This window comes from Taeniopygia guttata, chromosome 3, assembly GCF_048771995.1.
Source record: "Taeniopygia guttata chromosome 3, bTaeGut7.mat, whole genome shotgun sequence".
NCBI lineage: Eukaryota > Metazoa > Chordata > Aves > Passeriformes > Estrildidae > Taeniopygia > Taeniopygia guttata.
This window is the reverse complement of record NC_133027.1, coordinates 19,717,716-19,739,037: the sequence shown is the minus strand read 5'-3', so window position 1 is coordinate 19,739,037 and position 21,322 is coordinate 19,717,716. Positions and strand designations below refer to the sequence as shown.

At 45.8% G+C, this 21,322-nt stretch overlaps 3 protein-coding genes across 14 annotated transcripts in view; 2 read left to right on the top strand and 1 right to left on the bottom strand.

The window, feature by feature from the left end:
• The window catches only part of EIPR1 (EARP complex and GARP complex interacting protein 1), a 229,024-nt gene extending 209,754 nt beyond the window's left edge, over positions 1 to 19,270 (bottom strand). For 8 of the 12 annotated variants that reach the window (XR_012054672.1, XR_012054671.1, XR_012054673.1 and 5 more), the window contains exons 1-2: positions 19,100 to 19,270; positions 2,076 to 2,159 (exon numbers count right to left, since the gene is read on the bottom strand). Coding sequence is in view for 4 of the 12 variants with exons in the window: in XM_072926024.1 (XP_072782125.1) it covers positions 2,076 to 2,159; positions 19,100 to 19,141 (126 nt within the window). In the remaining 8 variants the exon portion in view is untranslated. The remainder of the gene's footprint in view (positions 1 to 2,075; positions 2,160 to 19,099) is intronic. The other 4 variants (XR_012054675.1, XR_012054676.1, XM_072926023.1 and 1 more) reach the window with 3 other exon arrangements.
• Positions 5,230 to 12,995, top strand: LOC140683508 (uncharacterized). The gene is made up of 2 exons (XM_072926022.1): positions 5,230 to 5,341; positions 11,255 to 12,995. Exon 2 carries the CDS (start codon positions 11,262 to 11,264, stop codon positions 12,621 to 12,623), a length of 1,362 nt encoding a protein of 453 aa, XP_072782123.1. The 5' UTR covers positions 5,230 to 5,341; positions 11,255 to 11,261; the 3' UTR covers positions 12,624 to 12,995.
• Positions 19,177 to 21,322, top strand: part of TRAPPC12 (trafficking protein particle complex subunit 12) — a 49,408-nt gene continuing 47,262 nt past the window's right edge. Inside the window, exons 1-2 of the mRNA XM_002195570.6 lie at positions 19,177 to 19,314; positions 20,081 to 21,288. Of these exons, the coding sequence (XP_002195606.3) occupies positions 20,086 to 21,288 (1,203 nt within the window). The 5' untranslated portion in view covers positions 19,177 to 19,314; positions 20,081 to 20,085. The remainder of the gene's footprint in view (positions 19,315 to 20,080; positions 21,289 to 21,322) is intronic.

Sequence of the window (21,322 nt, the reverse complement as noted above, 5' to 3'; positions counted from 1 at the left end):
AATAGGAAATTATTTTCACCTAAAATATATTCTCCTATGAATACCTAGAATTGCTTTATACAGCAATACACCTCAGTGAGGCACAAGGTATCATTTGTACAGAGGCCAGCTGTAAAATTATTGCCCTTTCATTTGCACTACACCTGCCCATGACCAGAAGGGAAGAAATAATCTGCACATGATAAAACCTCTTGCTGTGCAGGACTTAGTAAAGTATTAAGTGTTGCAAGAAAGCTCATAAGTTTGGTCAGGTAACTAAAAAAGTTTTTAAGCAAATGTAGAGAACCTAGTGCTGAATTAAGTTATAATGAGCTGAGCCTAGGGCACTTTTTGGGGATTGAGGAACTAACTGAGAAGAAATTATGGCCTGAGGCACAGCTAAAGGCCAATAACCTCCAAACATCTGTGAATACACTTGAAATTGTCCTGCATTTCTATTGTTAATGTTATTCACCAGAGAAAGAAAAGCATACTCAAAATTGAAACATACACAAACATTTCCAAAAGACATAGCATATACCAAATAAACTTACCCAAATCAGAAAATTTAAATTATTAAAGATCTGTTTGCTATCAACTGGTGAGACCCACTCTTCAACAACAATTTCATATCAGGATTTAATTAGCTGAGCAAGTTGTAAAACCATCACAGAAATCACAGTAAAAAAAACCAAAAACACATTATACCAAATATTTGAAGAGCAAGAGACAGAACAATCAAAAATATAATCGTGTGCATTGAATTTTTAATTTTAACTAAGTGTGTCTGCCACTTCTTTTGTTACTCTTTGCCCAAGTATTATTTGAAATGTAAATAAACTGAATATTCCATCCCTCTTATTCCTTGGGAGTAACTTTTCTTGACTCTCATCCAGTATTATCACTGAGTAATGAACTCAAAACCTCACTGGAAATTGACATTTTACGTGTCCCAAAGCTATAGTACCAAGCGATGGCAGCCCATTACAGGCCATTTTCAAAAGAGTTGGTCATCCCAGACACCTGCTCTCCCCAGGAAAGACAGGGGGAGAACAGAAAGAATAGGAATGAGATTATGTGACAATCTACAGACAGGGAGGTCACTTACTAACTAATATTCTGGGCAAAACAGACTTGGGTGAATGAATTAGTTCATTGAGAGTTAAAATAAACAAGTACCTTCTCTCCCCCACTTTCCAGGCTGAACTTCAACCCAGACTCCTCTGCTCCTTTCAAATGGGGCAGGGGGATGTGGGGCAGTAGTGGTTATGGGTGCTTTCTCTGTGATGCTCTTTGCTCTCACTCAGTTCCTCTGCTTCAGCCCAGGGCCTTCATGGGAAACTGACTCACCTGTGTCCTGAAGTGGATTCACTGGAACCAGCCATGTCTGGCACAGGCAACCCTTGGCCTCTTCTCAGAGGCCACCACTGCAGCTCTCCTGCTACCCAAGCCGTGCCACCTGCACTCAGTACAACCTGCTAACCCTTTCAGCCTCAATAACTTGTTTCAGTATGATTTCTACTGAAATTCAGTCACAAAAATTAAATTTGCTGTAAAATTACAACTCATACACTTAACCTCAGAAGAAACGGCCTAATAGAAACTGAGCCATGAAAGTCACTCAAATTTTAGTTTGAATTGTCTGAATGATGAGAAAGGACATAGCTGATTTCCAGTAATGAATATTGAAAAATCCAGTTTATGAAGCATCATGTACACTGAACTGTGCACGTATCAGGAGTCCCATTAGAAGCAATTAAGGCTAAAAGACTTTTGCTTTACTTTGCATCTCTTCAGGGATTTAAAGATAGCTCCAGAGCATCTATAGATTCTAATTAACAAAAACATGGCAGTTTCTTTACTAAACCAATCTGATTTAGTCATACAATTTAGAAGAGAGATATGATTTTTGGAAAATACACAAAGCTTTCATTCACCTCCCTTTCCTACCAGTGTCATTACATTCTACCCACAGAATCCTTGAACTTGACTATCAATGCTCATGCTCAATAGGGGGAGAAAGGAAAAGGGACGATATTGGAAAAATGTTACAAAAAGTGGTAAAAATTACAACTGACATTTGATGGAAAAATTACCTGATTATCATATCTAAGAGACTGTGTTCCAACCAAAAATCTTATTGCGTCTGTTTCTGCTGTCTGAGGCGTTAAAGCTCGTGCCTAGGGAAGAAGAAAGCCATTAGAAAAGTACAATTAATAAAATCCATTAATTTCAGCAAAAATCTTGAAACTTATATATCAATTGTCATTTTAAGCATTACACTCTTACAAATGGCAGATTTTCTTGGCCTTTATCCCCATTTTGCTTAATACATTTTTTGTGCAATTTCTCATACTTGTGAGGATTGAGGAATACAGGTGCTAAATACATTACCTGATCTTCATTATAACACGGATAACATTAAATGCAGCATCTCTCCCAAACTAATTTTCCTTTTTCATCTGAAAAAAACTCCATAGAGTAGTGGACAATATTTAATTATTGTTAAAAAACAGTATGATATCCAAGAAGAGGCAAGAGTTTTCACACCACTCAGGTTGAGTATGCCTGTATACACATTAATTTTTTTCTCATCATTAACCACCAAGTTTAGAACCAAATTAAAAACCAAGCCTCCTTTTTTCTGCTGCAGCCCATTAGAGGTAAGAAGTGTCTGAATCATGGGAGAAGTAATTTGTAATTTTATCTTTAAAACTTTTGTCATAATGTTATTTCTTTGTTATATTATGTTAATGGCATTACTCTCTGCCTTGCTTCTTCAAGTTACACCAACCACAGTCTTGGAAGAAGCAAAACCAAGCAGTTAAGGGCCATGTGAGACACTGATAAAAAGCACAGCTTGAACTAAAGCCACGATCACTAGTTTGCACTAGTCATTAGTAGAGACTCTTAGATAATTTTGAGTAAATGGAAAGTAAATGAATACTCAAAGGCATTTTTAGCAACTATATATCGTGAGGAATATCTGCTGTTTCTCCATGCAAGAGATACCTTAATAATATTGTTTAATATTATTTTTTTAATCTAAAAATAAATCTCCGCAATTCACATTCTATTTCGCATAGCTCAGATCTCTCCAGACACTAAGGCAAGTATTTCAAGCCAATACTGATGAAGGATTCAGGTGACTGCTGAATGGCCATTCTTACTGCCGTCCTGTTGTGCAGCTTGTTACCCTTGGATTCAGGAAGACTTCAATATCATTCTATTTGAAACTTATTTTCAAATTCATATTTAGAAGATGTCTAAAAGCTTGGAAGGGAATATCTGAATATATTAGATCCCAATACCCAAACTTAGAGCAATTTAATTCTAGAAAAGCAACTTAAAGATATTTGACTTTTCTGAAATAAAGCAAAGCCATGCAAGGCATTGTCCAGCAATAGCAGTAAGGAAAAACTAATTTTTCTGAATCATCTCTGGACTTGTATAGAGCAGATACTTCCTTCCTGGAATATGAAATGTGCAACTTAAACAGTGTAATATTTTGTGTAAGATAGAGCATAAAAAGTTTAAAAATGCCATAAGCTCATAAGTAACAAGCTACTAGCCTATACCTACATTTATAATATCTATGTAGTGGGGGAAAAAAAATAGAGAACATAATGAGCAGTTTGTATTCAAAATACTCATGCAGATCAAAGATCAGTGGGAATCCATACCAATATGCTTTACTTTCTTATTTATGCAGCACTAATCTAAAAGTCTAGAGTGCTCCTGATTGACAGACAACTTTAGTCCATCAAGATGATTGCAGAAAAGCTTTTGTCTTTAACAGAATTTACATTTGCAGATCTTTGCAAGCATAGCATTCATTCATTAAAATACCTGCTTTGAATTATTTTGAGAAAACACTAGAAATGAGCCAACATCTATGTATCTCCTTCAATCAAAGAAGCTTCTGTTGTTTTTATACATCAAAGAGAAGTAGAGACCTCCAGGATCTTTAATAAAATAAAGAAATGAAAGAGGTTTCCAGCCCTTTCAAAGCTTTTCAAGTAGGTCTGGCTGCTTTCAAAACTGCATAAAGTTGGACACAAAGTGCCCAAAATAAAATTATGTAAATACATAGCAACATTTATATCATCAGCTTTTCTAACTCTTTCTTAAAATAATTTTCCATCTTTCAGAAAGAAAAAAAAAAAAAAGGGGCATAAGAAAAAAAAATATTTAGACACATTTCACAAGAAGAAACATTATTATTTATACCCTGACAAAATAAACCCTGCAACATCCATACACCAGACACAAAATTCAAACTCATGAAGCCTTCATAAATTAGGAAGACTCTTATTCATAATATCAATATCAACACAATTGACTTCCATGTGTCACAAAAATGTGTGATTTTGTCTACTCTGAGTTACTTTGAGAGAAAAAGAAGTTATTTCAACAGATGAAGACACCGAGTAATCCTTGTAATGAACAATACAGCTGAATCTGGAGTGCTTTCAAGATCAAGGAAAGTGCCTTAACTCTGTCATCTTGCCAGAGCAGGTTGCAAATAGAACCTTTCATAAAGCATCCTGCCTTAAGACTACAGCTCATAGTGTGGGAGGGGGTGTGGCTAGTGACCTCCCTGCATTACCATGGGAGGCCACTGATGTGTAGCTTTCCCGCCTCCCAAGTTGTCTGTCATCTGTTCTCCCTTCCCCCAGTTTATGTCAATCATTTTGTATTCCTTCCCTTTGTTCTGGAAAGTTCTAAGTTCTTTGTACCCCCATTGGTTCCTCCCCCGAAACCACTCCTTTCCTTTATCCCGGTTGGCCGTTGCCATGTCACTCTCCGTTGACTCCACCCTCATACCCTCACCCGGTTGGATGCTCTACCCCTTGACCCTCCTCCCCTGTAACTGTTATATACCCTGCCCCGCCCTGGTTCGGGGCTCTCAGAGCTGGCTCGCCCTCTGAGTGGTTGCATCCCTTCGCCCTCCTCGCCTTCCCTCGATTAGCCCTCGAAATAAAGCCGCCTGAGAGACCCCGCCTGGTGGAAGACTCTCTTTATTACCATCATAGCGTGCCCGAAGTCCCCGACTCAGTCGGAGCGGACCGGCCACGCCACAACTGGCGCCCGAACACGCTGACCCCTGCACGGAGTCAAGCGGAGAGCGTCTCCTCGACAGCTTCGACTCCGTGAGCCGGCTGCCCGAGGACTTCAAGCGCCGTTCGGACGTGGTTCCACGGACGACGGTGCTTCGTTTTCGGAAGACCCCTCGCCTCGTGGGCTGCAGACACCCGGAGGAGCAGGAACAGCAGCTTCGGTGAAGCTCCCTCGCACTCCGGACCTGCAGCGCTTCCACCCCCCTTTGAGGCTATCTTCTTTTCGACGGGCGTCCTTTGTGGTGAGTTTTTCGTGCCCCGTCTGGCACCTGACCCCGTCTCTTTTCCTTTTCTGTTTTCCTTTGCCTCCTTGGGGAATTTTTTAGCCGTATTGACATAATGGGAAACCGTATGTCTCCGGCTCGGCGGGATTTTTATTCCCATGTTAAGTCCTCCCTCGTTCTGGGAAATATTTCTTTTAACAAAAGGGATTTAAAAGCCTTAATTAACTTAATTTTTGACCACCTTCCTGACACTGCGCAGGAAGATTTTAACTCGGTTCAGTTCTGGGGAAAAGTTGGGCGTTTATTATACGATTTACAAGTTAAGGGGAATTTTAAAGTGGGACGTTTCTTTCCTTTATTTCATTCCATTTTTACGTTATTTAAACAAAAACGGGAGAGTTGGGCCCCCAGTTTTCCTAACCCTCATTCCGTCCCCCCCACTCCTAACCCTTTTTCCCTTAAGGGTGGGTCGGGCGGCAGACCCTGCCAAAGTCCGGCACAGGGTTGCCACCGTCTCCCTGCTGCTCCCCGTCCCATCCTGTCCTCTTTTCGACCTGGGACTGGCCACCCCAGTTCGACCCTTTCCTCGTCCCAAGACCCTCAGACCCCTGTCCCCAGTTTAAAACCTTGCTGTTCAATTCCTAATCTGTGCCAGCATACATCACAAAATGGCGCCGGCCGCATGGCCGAGCTGGCATCAGAAGCGCCACAAAATGGCGACCCAGCTCCTCCCTACTCCCCTCGGGTTCCCGCCATTTCCCCATTGACCCCGCCTCCGTCGAGTGCCGCCCCTGCGTCGGGTCCCGCCCCGTCTGATGCGTCGATGGTGTCATCGTCGGGACCCGCCCCTTCCGTCCCCTTGACCGCGCCCCTGGGTGGGCCCCCGGTGGGAGGGACCGGCCTACAGGAAGGCCACGCCCCTGTGGGTGGGAACTCCCTGCCGGAAGGCCCCGCCCCGGGAGGTGGGCCTAGTCCCGCCTCCCCCTCTCCAGCCACTTCCGGTTCCCACGCTACCGGAACCGGAAGTCGGCCTGGCCGGAAGCAGGCCATCTTGGCCTGTAGGGCTCCACGCCACCGGAGCCCAACGGTCAGGGAGAGGTTCAAGGCCCTCACCCGTCATGCCTCATCCTCCGAAGAGGATGAGGGCAGTGACAGCCCCCGGCCCACACCTAGGTCGGGAGGCGGGTGGGCCAAGATACGGGCAGCGGCCATCGAGGACGGGGACCTAGACCTGGCCCGTGACCTTGGGCCTTTTGCGGCACCGGTGATAAGGGAGAGGGGAAAGCGGCCCCGGTGGGAGCAAGTGCCATACGCTGAGGTGAAGGAGCTGAGGAAAGCGGCAAAGGACTATGGCCGCGAGTCGCCATTCTTTAAAAATGTACTGGACCTTACTTTTTCCGGACGGACACTGGTACAGCATGATATCAAGTACATTGCCAAATCCCTGTTGTCCCCCACGGAACTGCTGCTTTGGGAGGTTCAGTGGAAAAAGCTACTGAAACCTCTCATTATAAAGCACAACCTGGCAGCGACCCTGGGCACGGGTGATGAGGTAATGGAGGCTGTTGCGGGAGATGGAGAGTTCGGCCAGCCAGAGGACCAAATCCAACTACCAATTGCGCTCCTCGATGACATCAGAGAGGCTGGCCGTGCCGCGCTACTGAAAATACCGGACGGCAGAACTCCCTCCCAAAGTTTTTCAACCATTCTCCAAGGACCGGACGAGTCGTTTATCAAATTTGTCGACCGCCTCAGAGAGGCCATAGACAGGCAGATAGAGCACCCTGCGGCGAGGGAAGAGCTCCTCCGAAAGATGGCAGTGACCAACGCCTCTGCGGAGACCAAGAAGATCTTGAGGGCGTTGCCGCAGGACCCCGAGCCCACCATCTCTCAGATGGTGGAGGCATGCGTCAAAGCAACATCAACCGAGGTGACGGTCGCAATGGCAGTGAGTAAAGGGGTGGGGGAGGCAATGTTAAACATGAACACTGTGCGCTGCTTCGGGTGTGGCCAGATGGGCCACATACAAGCGAACTGTCCACACTGGCCCCCGGAGCAGTTTTACAACCCGTATATGCCTTCCCCAAGACCCCCACCCAGGAACTCTTTCCCGCCATACCAGCCGGCGGGAAACGGGCTGCGGAGCGCGAGGAGGGGCCGCGTGAGGACAACAAATGGCCCTTCTCAGCGCCCGAGCCTCCCTACTATCCGGGAGGACCAATGGCCCAGGGGACAGTTTCGGAGGATTGGCGGAGCACCGACGACGGACTTCGCCTCCTCCGAAGAACGGCCAACTTAGATCCTGGCCGCCGCCGGGTCCTCAAGAGCTCCATGACTGTCACTTTCCAGGATGAGGAGCTGGTGAGAGTCCCCGCGGGGTTCCTGGAGCCCCCTCACTGCCAGGGCGAAGCGACCGTCCTCATCGTCGGAGACGCAAGGCACACACCCGACAGGATTTCCATCATCCCTGAAGTGGTGTGTGTCCCACCGGGGTCCGAGGTAACGGTCTCGGTCACCTGCCATGAGCCCCCCTACACCTTGGGCAGAGGACTCCCCTTCGCGCTGCTCTATCTGCTGGACTCAAACGACCTCTCTGAACGGAACTCTGGACAGGACATTCATGTGTTTCTGACTCAAAACGTAACTAAAGAAAGACCTATAATTCGGACTGTGCTTTCGTTACAGGGAAAGTCGGTGGCGATGGACCTAATGGCAGACACTGGGGCGGATGTCACCATCATTCCCAGGGCAAAGTGGCCCCGCGACTGGGAGTTAGTGCCCCCTTGTGGCACAATCTCCGGAGTGGGCGGAGCTGTCAACTCCATGCGTAGCCGACGCTTGGTAAGTGTGGAGGGTCCAGAGGGACAAATAGCCACAATTCGACCGTTTGTGGTTTCTTCCAATATCATGCTATTAGGCAGGGACGTATTGTCCCAGTGGGGTGCCCGCCTTGACATCCCTAGCCCTGCGTGGGATTTTTAGTGTGGGCCACTGCGGAGCGCACCTCCCCGCCGTTGAATTGGAAGACCGATGTTCCGGTGTGGGTGGATCAGTGGCCCCTTGTGGAGGAAAAATTAAAGGCGCTCAACGAACTTGTAGAGGAGCAGGTGCGCCTTGGGCATTTAATACCCTCCACCAGCCCTTGGAACACCCCTGTCTTTGTAATTAAAAAACCAGGCAAAGACAAGTGGCGCCTGCTCCAGGACCTCCGCAGGGTAAATGATGTCATTGAAGACATGGGCCCCCTCCAGCCTGGGCTTCCCTCACCCTCCATGCTTCCCCGGGATTGGCAGCTCGCAGTCATTGATATCAAGGACTGCTTTTTTAACATCCCCCTGTATCCTGGAGATGCCCCCAGGTTCGCCTTTTCCGTTCCATCAATTAATCGGGCGGAACCTTATAAAAGGTATCAATGGACCACCTTGCCCCAGGGAATGAAAAATTCTCCAGTGCTCTGCCAAACCTTTGTAGCACAGGTTCTTTCGCCAGTCCGCCGGCTTTTCCCTGAAGCCGTCATATTACATTACATGGACGACGTCCTTGTCTGCGCGGAGACGACCACCTACCTCCGCGCAGCACTTAATAAGACAATAAAAGCCATCAAGGATGCGGGTTTTCAGATTGCGGAGGAGAAGATCCAGCTCTCCGCCCCATGGAAGTACTTGGGCATCACCATCACAGGAAGGACCGTCGCGCCCCAGTCTGTGACCATCAAAAACGACCCACGGACCCTGCGGGATCTGCAGCAGATCTGCGGCACCATCACGTGGATCCGACCTCTCCTGGGACTCACCACGGAGGAACTGGCGCCCCTCTTCGAACTCCTGCGAGGAGACGGCGACCTGGCTTCTCCACGCGAGCTGACACCTGCCGCGAAGGGAGCCCTGGAGAGAGTTGCGGAGGCCATCAGATCCCGCCAGGCGCACCGTGTGGACCGGGTCCTTCCTATTACCCTTGCCATCTTGGGTAAGTGCCCAAACTTCCATGGGTTGCTGTTTCAGTGGGATGCTGGGCGTAAGGACCCACTCCTTATCATCGAGTGGCTGTTCCTTCCGCACCAGCCCCCAAAGACCATCTCCACACCCGCTGAATTGATGGCCAAACTCATCATTAAAGGCAGGCAACGCCTCCGGACCCTCGCAGGGTGCGATCCGGCGTGCATTTATGTCCCTTTAAATCTGGAGCAATTGGAGTCTCTTCTACAAACAAATGAAAACCTCCAAATTTCCTTAGACAGCTATCCTGGCCAGATCTCAATACATTATCCTAAACATAAACTGTTTAAGGATACCTTCTATTTGGCCCCAAAATCTTACAAAAGTAAAACACCAATTAAAGATGCTCTCACCGTGTTCACTGATGGGTCAGGAAAATCCCACAAATCAGTGATCACTTGGAAGGACCCGGAGAGTCAGAAGTGGGAGTCTGACATCCAAATCGTTGAGGGTTCCCCCCAGATCGCAGAACTTGCTGCGGTCGTGAGAGCATTCAAAAAATTCCAACAGCCTTTCAATCTAGTTACTGATTCGGCGTATGTTGCCGGGATAGCAGAGCGGGCAGAACATGCCATGCTCAAAGAAATTCAAAACAAAAAATTGTTCGGGTTGCTCACGGAATTAATTTGGCTGATCTCCCACCGCGAGCAACCCTATCACATAATGCACGTCCGGGCGCACACAGACCTGCCAGGAGCCATCGCTGAGGGTAACCGGAGGGCAGACCATTTAGCAGCGATCATCGCCACATCCTCTTCGGTACATTCACTCACTAATACAATCCCAGACATTTTTGCACAGGCAAGGCTCAGTCATGCATTTTTCCACCAAAATGCTCCTGCCCTTGCCAGGCAATTCAAAATCTCAAAGGAACAGGCCAAGGCCATCCTCGCCACTTGCCCCAGCTGTCAGTCCCTCGCCCTTCCACCAGTGGCGTCAGGGGTTAACCCCCGGGGACTGGGAGCTTTGGAGCTGTGGCAGATGGATGTGACACACTACAATGCTTTTGGCCGTCTCAAATACATACATGTGTCAGTGGACACATTTTCAGGTGCCATCTTCGCCTCTCTCCATACTGGAGAAAAAACGAAGGATGCGAAAAAACACTTATTCATGGCATTTGCGACACTGGGAGTCCCGAAGGCAATTAAAACCGACAACGGCCCGGGACTCACCTCAAAACAATTCGAACTGTTTCTGCAGCAATGGGGTATCAAACATACCACCGGCATTCCGCATAATCCCACAGGGCAGGCCATAGTGGAGCGCTCCCACAAAGAACTCAAAAGATTGCTCGATCAGCAACATGACGCGGCGCTGGCGATGACTCCGGTCGAGCGCCTTTGCAAAGCACTTTATGTATTGAATTTCTTAAATTGCACCGACCGTGAGCCAGACCCGCCCGTCATCAGGCACTTTACGAACACCACGCGAGCACTTTTGAAGGAGCGCCCACCGGTCCTTGTCCGGGACCCGGAATCCCGAGCCATCACAGGGCCCTTTCCCTTAATAACCTGGGGGAGAGGGTATGCCTGTGTTTCAACAGCTCATGGCCCAAAGTGGATTCCGGGGAAATACGTGAAGCCATTCTTGGAAGATGCCCCAGCTGCAGAACCACCGTCGCCACCGAACCCACAGGCTGCGTCTCCCACGACACCGGACGACGCAGTCGCGTGGAGAAGACGAAAGAAGAAGATGACCGGGAGCCGTCCCAACTTGGTGTCCCGAGTCCTCATCACCAGACTGTACCACCCACCGGACTCGGCATCAAAAGATACCCCATCCCCTCCAGTTACCTTTCCCTTACCCCCTTACCTCACCCGCTTCCCCTATACCCCTGTGCCCTAATTTGTTTCTTTTTAACCCAAAAGGGGGAGCTGGGAGGGGAGGGAACCAAACCTCTTCTGTTATTTACGTTTTTCTCTTGCGTTATTAGAATAAGGATGGCTGCCCACATGTCACCAATCCGGGAGAAACATCAGGAATCGCCCCACTGCACCCAGCTGGCCGTCGCCGTGGCCTTCGTCATCCTGTGGCTACAAGCGGCGGACGGCTGGATTGTTCAGCAGCCGAAAGAGAACGTGTGGGTCACGCTCGCCAAGTCCTTGCAGCAGGACAATCTATGTTTGGCCATGGGCAGTGTGGACAACCCCTTGTCCACATGCCTGGTGGGGGTTCCCCTGGTTGCCGACGATTGGCCAGTTTTCAACTCCGACCTACTCCGAACCACGGGTAAGAGACTTAACCCGGTTGACACTTGGGACGAGTGGACAAAAATTTTGTCTAATAGTAAAGAGGAACCCCAAGAATTGGACCTGCTGGGGTCCTCTCACGCAGAATACTGCGTAAAATTTTACTATAGAAGGCCAAGTCAGAATTGGCATGGACTTGACTTGGCCAAGAATACATACAGAAAGGATGTAACACCGTTAAGCAAAAAATATAATAGCCAAACCTGGTGCAATTACACCAGCCAGGTAGTTTCGATTTCTTCCACACGTCCTAAGGTGTTGCCCAAGGGGATGTTTCTTATCTGTGGAGACAGAGTATGGTCAGGCATCCCATCTCGGCTCCAGGGAGGACCATGCAGCCTTGGCAAGCTTGCGACTCTCACTCCAAATAAAACCCAGATTTTAGAATGGAGGAAGGAAAAACAATTGGCCCGCAAAAAACGCTCATACGACCAATTCGATTCAAATTGTGATTCGCAGTTGTACAATTGGGGCAAGACTAAGAGAATCGCTGCGTCCATATTCCTTCCATGGTACGCAGCAGCAAAAGCCCTTGGTGAGCTTTCTCACCTGGAGTGTTGGGTAAACAAGAATGCCAACGCTACGTCGGCCGCCCTCTCAGACCTTCTGGCGGACGAACAGACCACCAGGCACGCAACCCTACAAAATCGGGCTGCGATAGACTTCTTACTCTTAGCCCATGGCCACAGCTGCGAGGACTTTGACGGGCTGTGCTGCTTCAATCTGTCATCGAGAAGCAAATCCATCCAGGCCCACATCCAACAGATAAAAGAGCAAGTAAAAGACTTAAAGACTGAGAATCCATCGGCTGCTGACCCTATAGACAAGACATTCTTGCAGTGGGGCATCCCCGGATGGGCAGCCCCCATCGTTAAAGGACTTATCTGGATTTTAGTTATTATTTTCCTTATTTTTATTGCTTTAGCCATTTTCAAACAATATTTAGTTAAGACTTTCGGTTCCGCTTATTTAGTTAATAAAGACGGGGGAGATGTGGGAGGGGGTGTGGCTAGTGACCTCCCTGCATTACCATGGGAGGCCACTGATGTGTAGCTTTCCCGCCTCCCAAGTTGTCTGTCATCTGTTCTCCCTTCCCCCAGTTTATGTCAATCATTTTGTATTCCTTCCCTTTGTTCTGGAAAGTTCTAAGTTCTTTGTACCCCCATTGGTTCCTCCCCCGAAACCACTCCTTTCCTTTATCCCGGTTGGCCGTTGCCATGTCACTCTCCGTTGACTCCACCCTCATACCCTCACCCGGTTGGATGCTCTACCCCTTGACCCTCCTCCCCTGTAACTGTTATATACCCTGCCCCGCCCTGGTTCGGGGCTCTCAGAGCTGGCTCGCCCTCTGAGTGGTTGCATCCCTTCGCCCTCCTCGCCTTCCCTCGATTAGCCCTCGGAATAAAGCCGCCTGAGAGACCCCGCCTGGTGGAAGACTCTCTTTATTACCATCATAGCGTGCCCGAAGTCCCCGACTCAGTCGGAGCGGACCGAGCGACGCTACACATAGATAGAAAATAAGCAAAAAAGTATAGTAAAATAAATATTGATTAATCTAAACCAATGGAAATTATTATTTTTCTAAGTCTGCACCTACAGAACACAGAACTGCATATAGCCCAAAAAGAGTTTAATACCAGGCTTATGTGGAAAGGGATTTTCCACAATGGCACATAGTGATGGGATAAGGGAGAATGGCCTAAAGCTGAAGGAAGGCAGGTTTAGATTGGATATTAAAAAAAAAATCTTTACTGTGAGAATGCTAAGGCACTGAACAGGTTGCCCAGAGAGGTTGTGGACTCCCCATCCCTGGAGTTCAAGACCCAGCTGGACTGAGCTCTGAATAACCTGGTCTAGTTGAAGGTGCCTCTGCCTATGGCTGAGAGAGGAACTGGAGGATCTTTAAGGTTTGTTCCAATCCAAACCACTTTAGGATTCTACCCAAGATATTAAAGTATTACTTACTAAAAAACTGGCATAATGCTTAGAAAATAACCAGAATACACATCTGAAAGACACAAGCAGCAAATTAACAAGTAATCTTTACACATGCGTTCAACATCCCACCTAACTGATAGTACTAGATAATGCAACAATCTATGCAATTACACCATTTCTTTTTTAAAGAAGGCCTAACTTTAGGAAAAAAATACTAGCAAGCAAAGTTTAAAACATTGTGAACCACAAAAAATTTTTGGCTACATGTCCAAATTTCAGATTTATCAACAGCCCTATGAGGACATGTGCATAGTTTAAAGCAAGAATTTTACAAAACAGGACAACAACCGAACTGCAAATCCACTACAGTAAATACATATGCAAAGGACATTTAAAACCCTAGAACACAAGCATGACAGACAGCTGTATCAAGATAAAGCAAAAGAAACAATGATCATTGTAGAAGAATGCAGGTAAGACTAACTGGAGACTGGGCATCGTGTCTATGCCTACACTATGCTCAGTGTGATGCTGGGCACAGATCACCTTCTACCTTGCCCCTGACAATTTAGGCCACCTGCAGAAAAATAAAAACCTCGGATAAAAAGAAATAGATTAGAGTCTATTGTACTTGACAACATCAAGAGATGACCCAGAAGAACACAATGACAAACCTCAAAAGGGGTAAAGAAGGTTGGTTTAAACTAAGTGCATTATGGAACTGCAATGCATTCATTCTCTACACGTTGTTCATAATTTCTTCTTAAAAACTTTCACTCCTCAACATCTTTTGAAATACCAGCTAAATGCACAAAGTTGTGGTTTGGTTTCTTGTTTGTTTTGTTAATTTGACTGTTACTATTTAGGGCATTAACAGACAAACAAAAAAGTACTTGTTCAACAAATGTTTTTGCGCTGATGCATTGCACTAGTTTGTTATTACCAAACAAGAAAACAAACAGACCTCAACATTTGAATATTTGTATTATATTTAATACAAGGAAAAAATATTCTTCAAACCAGGCATCATTTGAAATTCATACAATCAATTTGTACTACCAAATAGTGAACTTATAATGCAAAACGTAAGGATACAGTATTTGGCTTGCAATCCCTAAATCTGATTTTGAAGTTATTTGACCATCTGCTTATGCTGAAAACTAGGACTAGTGTACTGCTACTTGGGGTGAGGAGCTGGATTTGCTGATGCCTCATTCTGGAGGCAGAATACAAATTCTCTGCTCCCCTAGACAAGCCCCAGTCTGCTAATGTCATGAATGTTATTTTTGCCTTCTGGCACAATTTCAATTTTCAAGTACACTTTGATTTTTACTTAGGTAAGACAGCCTTGTTTCTCCCACCACAGTAGGAGGCTCTCTCAGTGACTCTAATAAGCTGCAGTGACTATCAGTGAAAAGGTTGGCAGCCCACATGCCCAGGTTACCTTCAATGCTCTCAGACAGCTGTTTTCCTGAAGTCTTTCACAGCACAAGAATTCCCACTACCAACATATTTAGTGCATTGACCCTATTCTAAAGCTTGACAGAATCTGTAAACCCTAACAGCGATAAATGCAATCCGTACACAAACACCTGCACAGCACAGTCATCCTAAGAAAACTCATTCATTTCTCATGAAGGTAACAATCATCATGTAAAAGTTCCTTCAAGTTCACCTCACTGTATGTTTATATTGTCATTTTTCTGTACCACACCTAACACTAGGAAGATCCTACTAATAGCTTAAGGGTCCTAAAAATACTTTCCAACTGTTTCACTTCATGCATTTTGAAGATCTTTGTGGGATTAGTAAAGAGAGCTTTGCCACTTTAGCTACGTTTGTTCCTCTAGTAACACTTTAAACCACAAAGGCTTAAAATATACAGGATTGGCACTCATGAGGCAAGTAATCTTAGAGAAGAAAGAGAACTGACACAAAAGCTAGGAATTTTAGTAAGACATTATTTGGCAGTTTCTTAAACTGATTCAATTTTCAAAGTAAGTCTTCCAAAGACATTGCTAAAGCTGGACCAAAGTAATTAAGTACATTCTGCTTAGGCTGTTCTCTGAGCCCACAGGAGAACACAAAAGCTTCCCCCAGGGAAGAGAACACCACTGCCCATAGGAGCTATAGGCTCTGCACTCCCATACTGGGAACAGAGCCAAGCCTGAAAGCCAACACAGCCTTCCCTGGGGAGCTCACAGGCAAAACACATTTTCCAGGGAAGACCGCTTTTACCACTTCTAGTAAATCTACACCTGGCTTTTACTCCATCACAGGTAAGTCAGCTGAGCTAGTCTCAATACCTACTGATGACAGTAGGTGTACACACATTGGTCACAGGTCTTCCACAGTCTATTTCAGTTGGTATTTTGCTTTAAGTTCCTTAGTCTAAGAAAACACATTTGGCTTTAGGGAAATTAAGTTTCATCTTATTCTTGCAAGCAGGCAAGTTCTAAAAAATCAAGTGTCTATTCAGATTCATAAAACCTGTTAACATATAATAGACAACACAAAATGGGCCAAGTATCCCTCATTCAAGAAGCACAATGACCACAATGCAGAACACTAATTCTATCAAAGCATCAGCACACATTTTTCAAGCCTGCTTCAGCCAGACCCTATCTCAGGGCGCTGCTGGAGCTGCCCATAGGCATTATGGCCCAGTACTCAGCCAGGAAGCTTTCTGTGGTCCTTGCCTCCTGCTCACTGTCCTTTTTCCTCACATGTCTATTTACTTTTGCCATGCAACATACAGTAGGAGTATCCAGCATGCTGAAATTCAGCTCAGTGTTGTGGTATCCCCAAAACTCATTAAATGTGCTAAACACATGCTCCAAAATGATCACTCTCTGGCATAAGTTATGTTCCTCTTCCTCATCTCATTATGCTGGCTGGCTTCTGCATGCTTTTAAACAAGCAAGATGTAGGCTTGAGCCAAACGCCTATCCCAGAAAGCACCTCTTCCCACTGCTCATTTCCAGGGATATAAATGTTATCTAGTCAATCTTAAACTAAGGCAAACATGGTATTTTGAGACCTTCAGTGGTGCTTTCACACCTGTTCAAAACATCACTGCTTAAACCCTCAGGAAAAAACATGGGGAAAATTGTGACTCCCTGAAAATGAAAGCCAATTCAACATGGGGTAGACATACCATGTATTTCAGGTTAGAGAATAAAGCCCAGTCAACTCTACATGGGACAAGAACAACATCACTTCACTGACAAAATACAGCACTCAGCAATATTCCTGGGACTTCATTCATTACATTCTTATCATTGAGGATATTGATTATTTCTACCAAGATTCCTTTTAGAAGAACCACTTTGGTATTGAAATGTTCTGCAGCTGCTGCTGTTGCTTGGTATTCACCATCATGAGCCACAGTCACATCACTCAGTACCTCAATTCAAGCAGTATCTCACATTTTCATCGTAATCTTCTCATTTTCACTGCAGCCGGACAAGCAGAGCAACCATGGTGAGATTGTCTTTTTAAAAGTCACAAATAATGTCATTCACACATTATTTGCATGTCTGTATAATGTTCATATTATGTACAGACACACCCAAGAGATTAAAAAAAGAGAAAAATATATTTGGTCATTATTCTAAGTTACCTTATATATGTCAATACATCAGAACACATTCTGTACATCGAAATGAACAGAAACCATGCAGAAATAATGTTAAGTTCATTGATGGATAGTGCCTAGGAGGAATCAGCTTTATGTTCCTATAAACATGGTCACTTAAATCAGATGAAAAGCACATTTACACAACTACACTTTCTCCAGTGGCCAAAGATGGACTTTTACTGACTGCTAGAGCCCAAATATAAGAAGCAAAGCCAAAATTTTTAAAACTTGGCTGAAAAATTAGTCTGAAGAGATGCTTTCAGACAAAAAGCAATAATTGAGATGATACAGCTAACCATTATTATCTAGTGACACAGAAGAAATGATGATTAAAAATATAATCATCTTTCTTGTTAGACCTTGAGATGGAAGTTGGAAAAACCAGATCAGTTTTAGGTTACAGCTTCTATATTAGTGTCTCCATTTTCAGAAAGTACAGAGATGCAATTTGTTTTAAAGACACACTGGGAGTTAATGGAGATCAGCAACAGAGCCTTCATCTCTACGCTCCCCTTCTGACTTACACATAAATAATTTCTTCTTTCCTCACCCTCTCCCTAAGTATTAACAGTATTTTCTGTAATTAATAACTGTATTAACAGTAATTTCCTTTTATTACAGCCACTTTATTTATCCATTTGCTTTATCCTCCTGCCAGACAACTCCAACAAGTTACATACTTCACAGGAGAGAAGTGTGTAGCAGATATATGGTATGGGAGGGAGCAGGATACACAGGTCCATGGAGGTCCCAGACAACACACACTAACTTTCCCAAATTCCTGGAAGATAGATTATATGTGACTTACTAGAAATGAAATATGAATTTTATTAAGTACAGGATATATAGTCTCTTCTGCAAAAGAGATTTAAGTTTCATTAATTTTGAAGTATAAATTAAAGCCATCTCAAGCCAATCACATAATGCAATCATATACAAAATTAACTAATGAAATCTATTGGTAGACTACAGAGCACACTATTCAGTGCACTGGACATTTGTTACAAAGAATCTGTGTATCTTACTTTTCACAAATACTTTAGCAAAGGTGCCAAAAGGAAAAAAAAAGTGCACATGTAGATATTTCTATTACTACATCTACTGTAGAATGAACTGCTTTGTTAGGAGGTGCTGGTTTTCTTCTCAGGTATTACTGCTAGAATGGCTAGTGATGATAAGCCAGCTGCAACACATAACAGCTAAGTAAAGACCTTGGGCAAAGGAGGAGTGAATTAGGGTCCCTCCCACTCTGCTTTCCCAGAATTTACAGAAACCTCATTAAACACAACACCTGTGTTCCTCTAAGAAGAGGATCAGTAAGTTTCTGAGTTAGACAGTTCCATTTCCTTACAGCCATAAAATACAGATGTGACGGACAGATTTGTCGCATGGGACAAATGCACATACACACACAGTACAGGGACATCCCACAAATTTCACACAGATTTATGGTAGGATATAACCAACTAAAATTTGCAACTTACTGGAAACAAGTTTCGTGTTTTCCTTTAGAAAAGCAATTTTTAATCTTTTTTTTCTGACAAGGCAGAATCAGGGATTTCTGGGACAGTGCTTTGGCACCAGTGCAGAGCCAGGCGCAGCCTTTGGCAGAGGCGGAGTGGGAGCGCGGCCCGGGCAGGAGCCCCGGCGCCGCGGGGTGAAGGAGCCTGGCCGGGCCCTGCGAACAGCGCCTGGGGCGGAACGACTCCCGGCCGCCGGCCAGCCACCCTCAACACCCACCGCGGCCGCCAAACGCCACTAAAAGCCGCCAAACGCCACCGCAGCCCGGCGGTGCCCGTGGTGCCCCGGTCCCCGCTCGGGGAGCGGGGAGGAGCCGGTCCCCCGGGCGGGCTCTCCTCTGCCCCTCTACACACACCCGGCGCCGCGGCCAGCGCCTTCTCGAAGGCAGGACCGGCACCTGCCGACCTTCCCTAAACCTCCTCTCGCTCACCTGGAACTCCAGCCCGTAAATCACCGGCGCGTCGTCCTCCATCGCGACACCCCCAGCCCAGCCCGGCACCCGCCGTCGCGTCCGATGCTTTCTGACCCTCGGCGCGGCCCGTCGCCGGCCGCTTCCGGGAGCTGCGCTGGCGCAGCCCCGCCCGGCCCGGCCCGAGCGCAGGCGCAGTGCGGGGGAGCGGCGCGGGACGCGGCGGCGGCGCGGAGGTGACGGGACGGGACGGGACAAAACGGAATGGAATGGAATAGAATGGAAACGGAATAGAATTAAATGGAGCGGCCGCGCGGCCTGAGGGGCGTCCGGGTGGGCGGGTGCTCACGGGGCTGTGCCAGGAGGAGGCCGTGAGGGAGGCCGGGCTCGCCCCCGCCGCGGGTGTCCGTGCCGGGGCTGCGGGGGCTTCTCCGGCCCGTGCCCGGCAGCGGCGCTGGTGGCAGCCGTCAGCCCACGCTTCGCCTTGCTGGAAGCAGGACCGAGCGGTCCTTGCGACCAGGAAGGCAAATGTTGAGTCACTGGAACAGGTTGCCCGGGGAAACTGGGGAGGTCCCAAACCTGGAGGAGTTTAAGGCCGGGTGGGATGGGGCTCTGAGCAACCTGGTCTAGTGGAAGGTGTCCCTGCCCATGGTAGGGGGTTTAGAATCAGATGATCTTGTAAGGTCTTTTTCCATACCAAACCATTCTCTGGTACCATTCTATGATACTGTTTCAAGTGTGTTTAGTGGGAGGCATTTGGTCTTCAATCTCAATAGTTTTACGACTTGTAGAAAAGATAAAGAGAAAATATTTTCAGAATTGATTCTGTGATTAAATGTTAAATGAAAAATGTCAAAGGGGAGATGTGAAATAGTGAAATTACTATTTTTTAAAGCAAGAATTTCACTATTTGTATGGTACTTAGGAGTTTTGCTGTGGCACCTGAGCAATATACAAGCAATAAAACTAATTATTGTTTGGTGGTGTCTTCTCCTTTTTCAGTTACTATGGAGAATAATGAAAGCAATGCTAAGGATGCAAAGAGCACCTCAGGTGAAGATGACAGCAGAGACATAGTTCAGCAGAAAACTCAGGATGAAGTTCTCTTTCATGAGGAAACCATTGATCTTAGTGGTGATGAATTTGAGTCTGAAGGGAATCAAACCATATCAGAGGATTCAAATAATTTTGTAGATAAACTTAATGAACAAATGATGGAGAGTGTCATTATTTCAGATTCCCCAAACAATAGTGAAGATGACACAGGTGAACTTGGTTGTCTTCAGGAGATAGTAGACCAAATGGAAATTAAAGATAATCAAAAAACACAAACAGAAGTGGATAAAGAAGAGTTTTTAAGTAATGAGAGTGAAACAGAACATGAAGAAACTCCTAAAGACATTTCTGAGATTGGAACAGATGATCAGGCATCTTTAAAGGAAGACTCAATTCAGGAAGCAGTGAAGGAGGAACCAAAGTTGGGAAACAACGTTCCTGTTGAAACAGAACCAAATAATGATGAAAGCATACCTGAGGACCGAATGTTGTCACCCGGTACTACCAAACCATCTTCTGAGACTGAGCCCATTCCTGTGTGCACCATCTTCAGCCAAGCAAACAATGCTAGTTCCCAGCCACAGTTGTTCCTATCTGATGGTTTTGAGCCTCAGATGGTGAAATCTCCCAGTTTTAGTAGTATAATAGAGACTCCAGTGAAGTATAATCCACAGGTGGTTCAACCAAGTCCTAGTCTAAGCAAGTTCTTTGGTGACACTGTTAACACTAATACTTTAGCCTCTGATTTTTTTGATTCATTTACAACATCCAATTTTATTTCTGTCAGTAATCCCAGTGCAAGCTCTTCAGTTCCAGAACAAATGTCCTCTCTTTCTAATGGTGGAGATGGTTCTTCATCTAACCCTACTTTGCCTGTGCAAAATGGGAGACCTGAAACAGGTGGTCCCCCATCATCTCTAGAAATAACTCAATCCCCCAAGCCATTCTCACAAATCCAAGCTGTTTTTGCTGGGAGTGATGACCCATTTGCCACAGCCTTAAATATGAGTGAACTAGATAGAAGAAATGATGCTTGGATTCCTAGTGAGGAGACAAGAAATGTTCTCATTTCAGTTGCCACACAACAGTACAGCACTGTGTTCATAGACAAGGAGAATCTCACCATGCCTGGATTAAAATTTGATAATATCCAGGTAAGAGTCTATTACTGTATCTTCCTCTGTGATT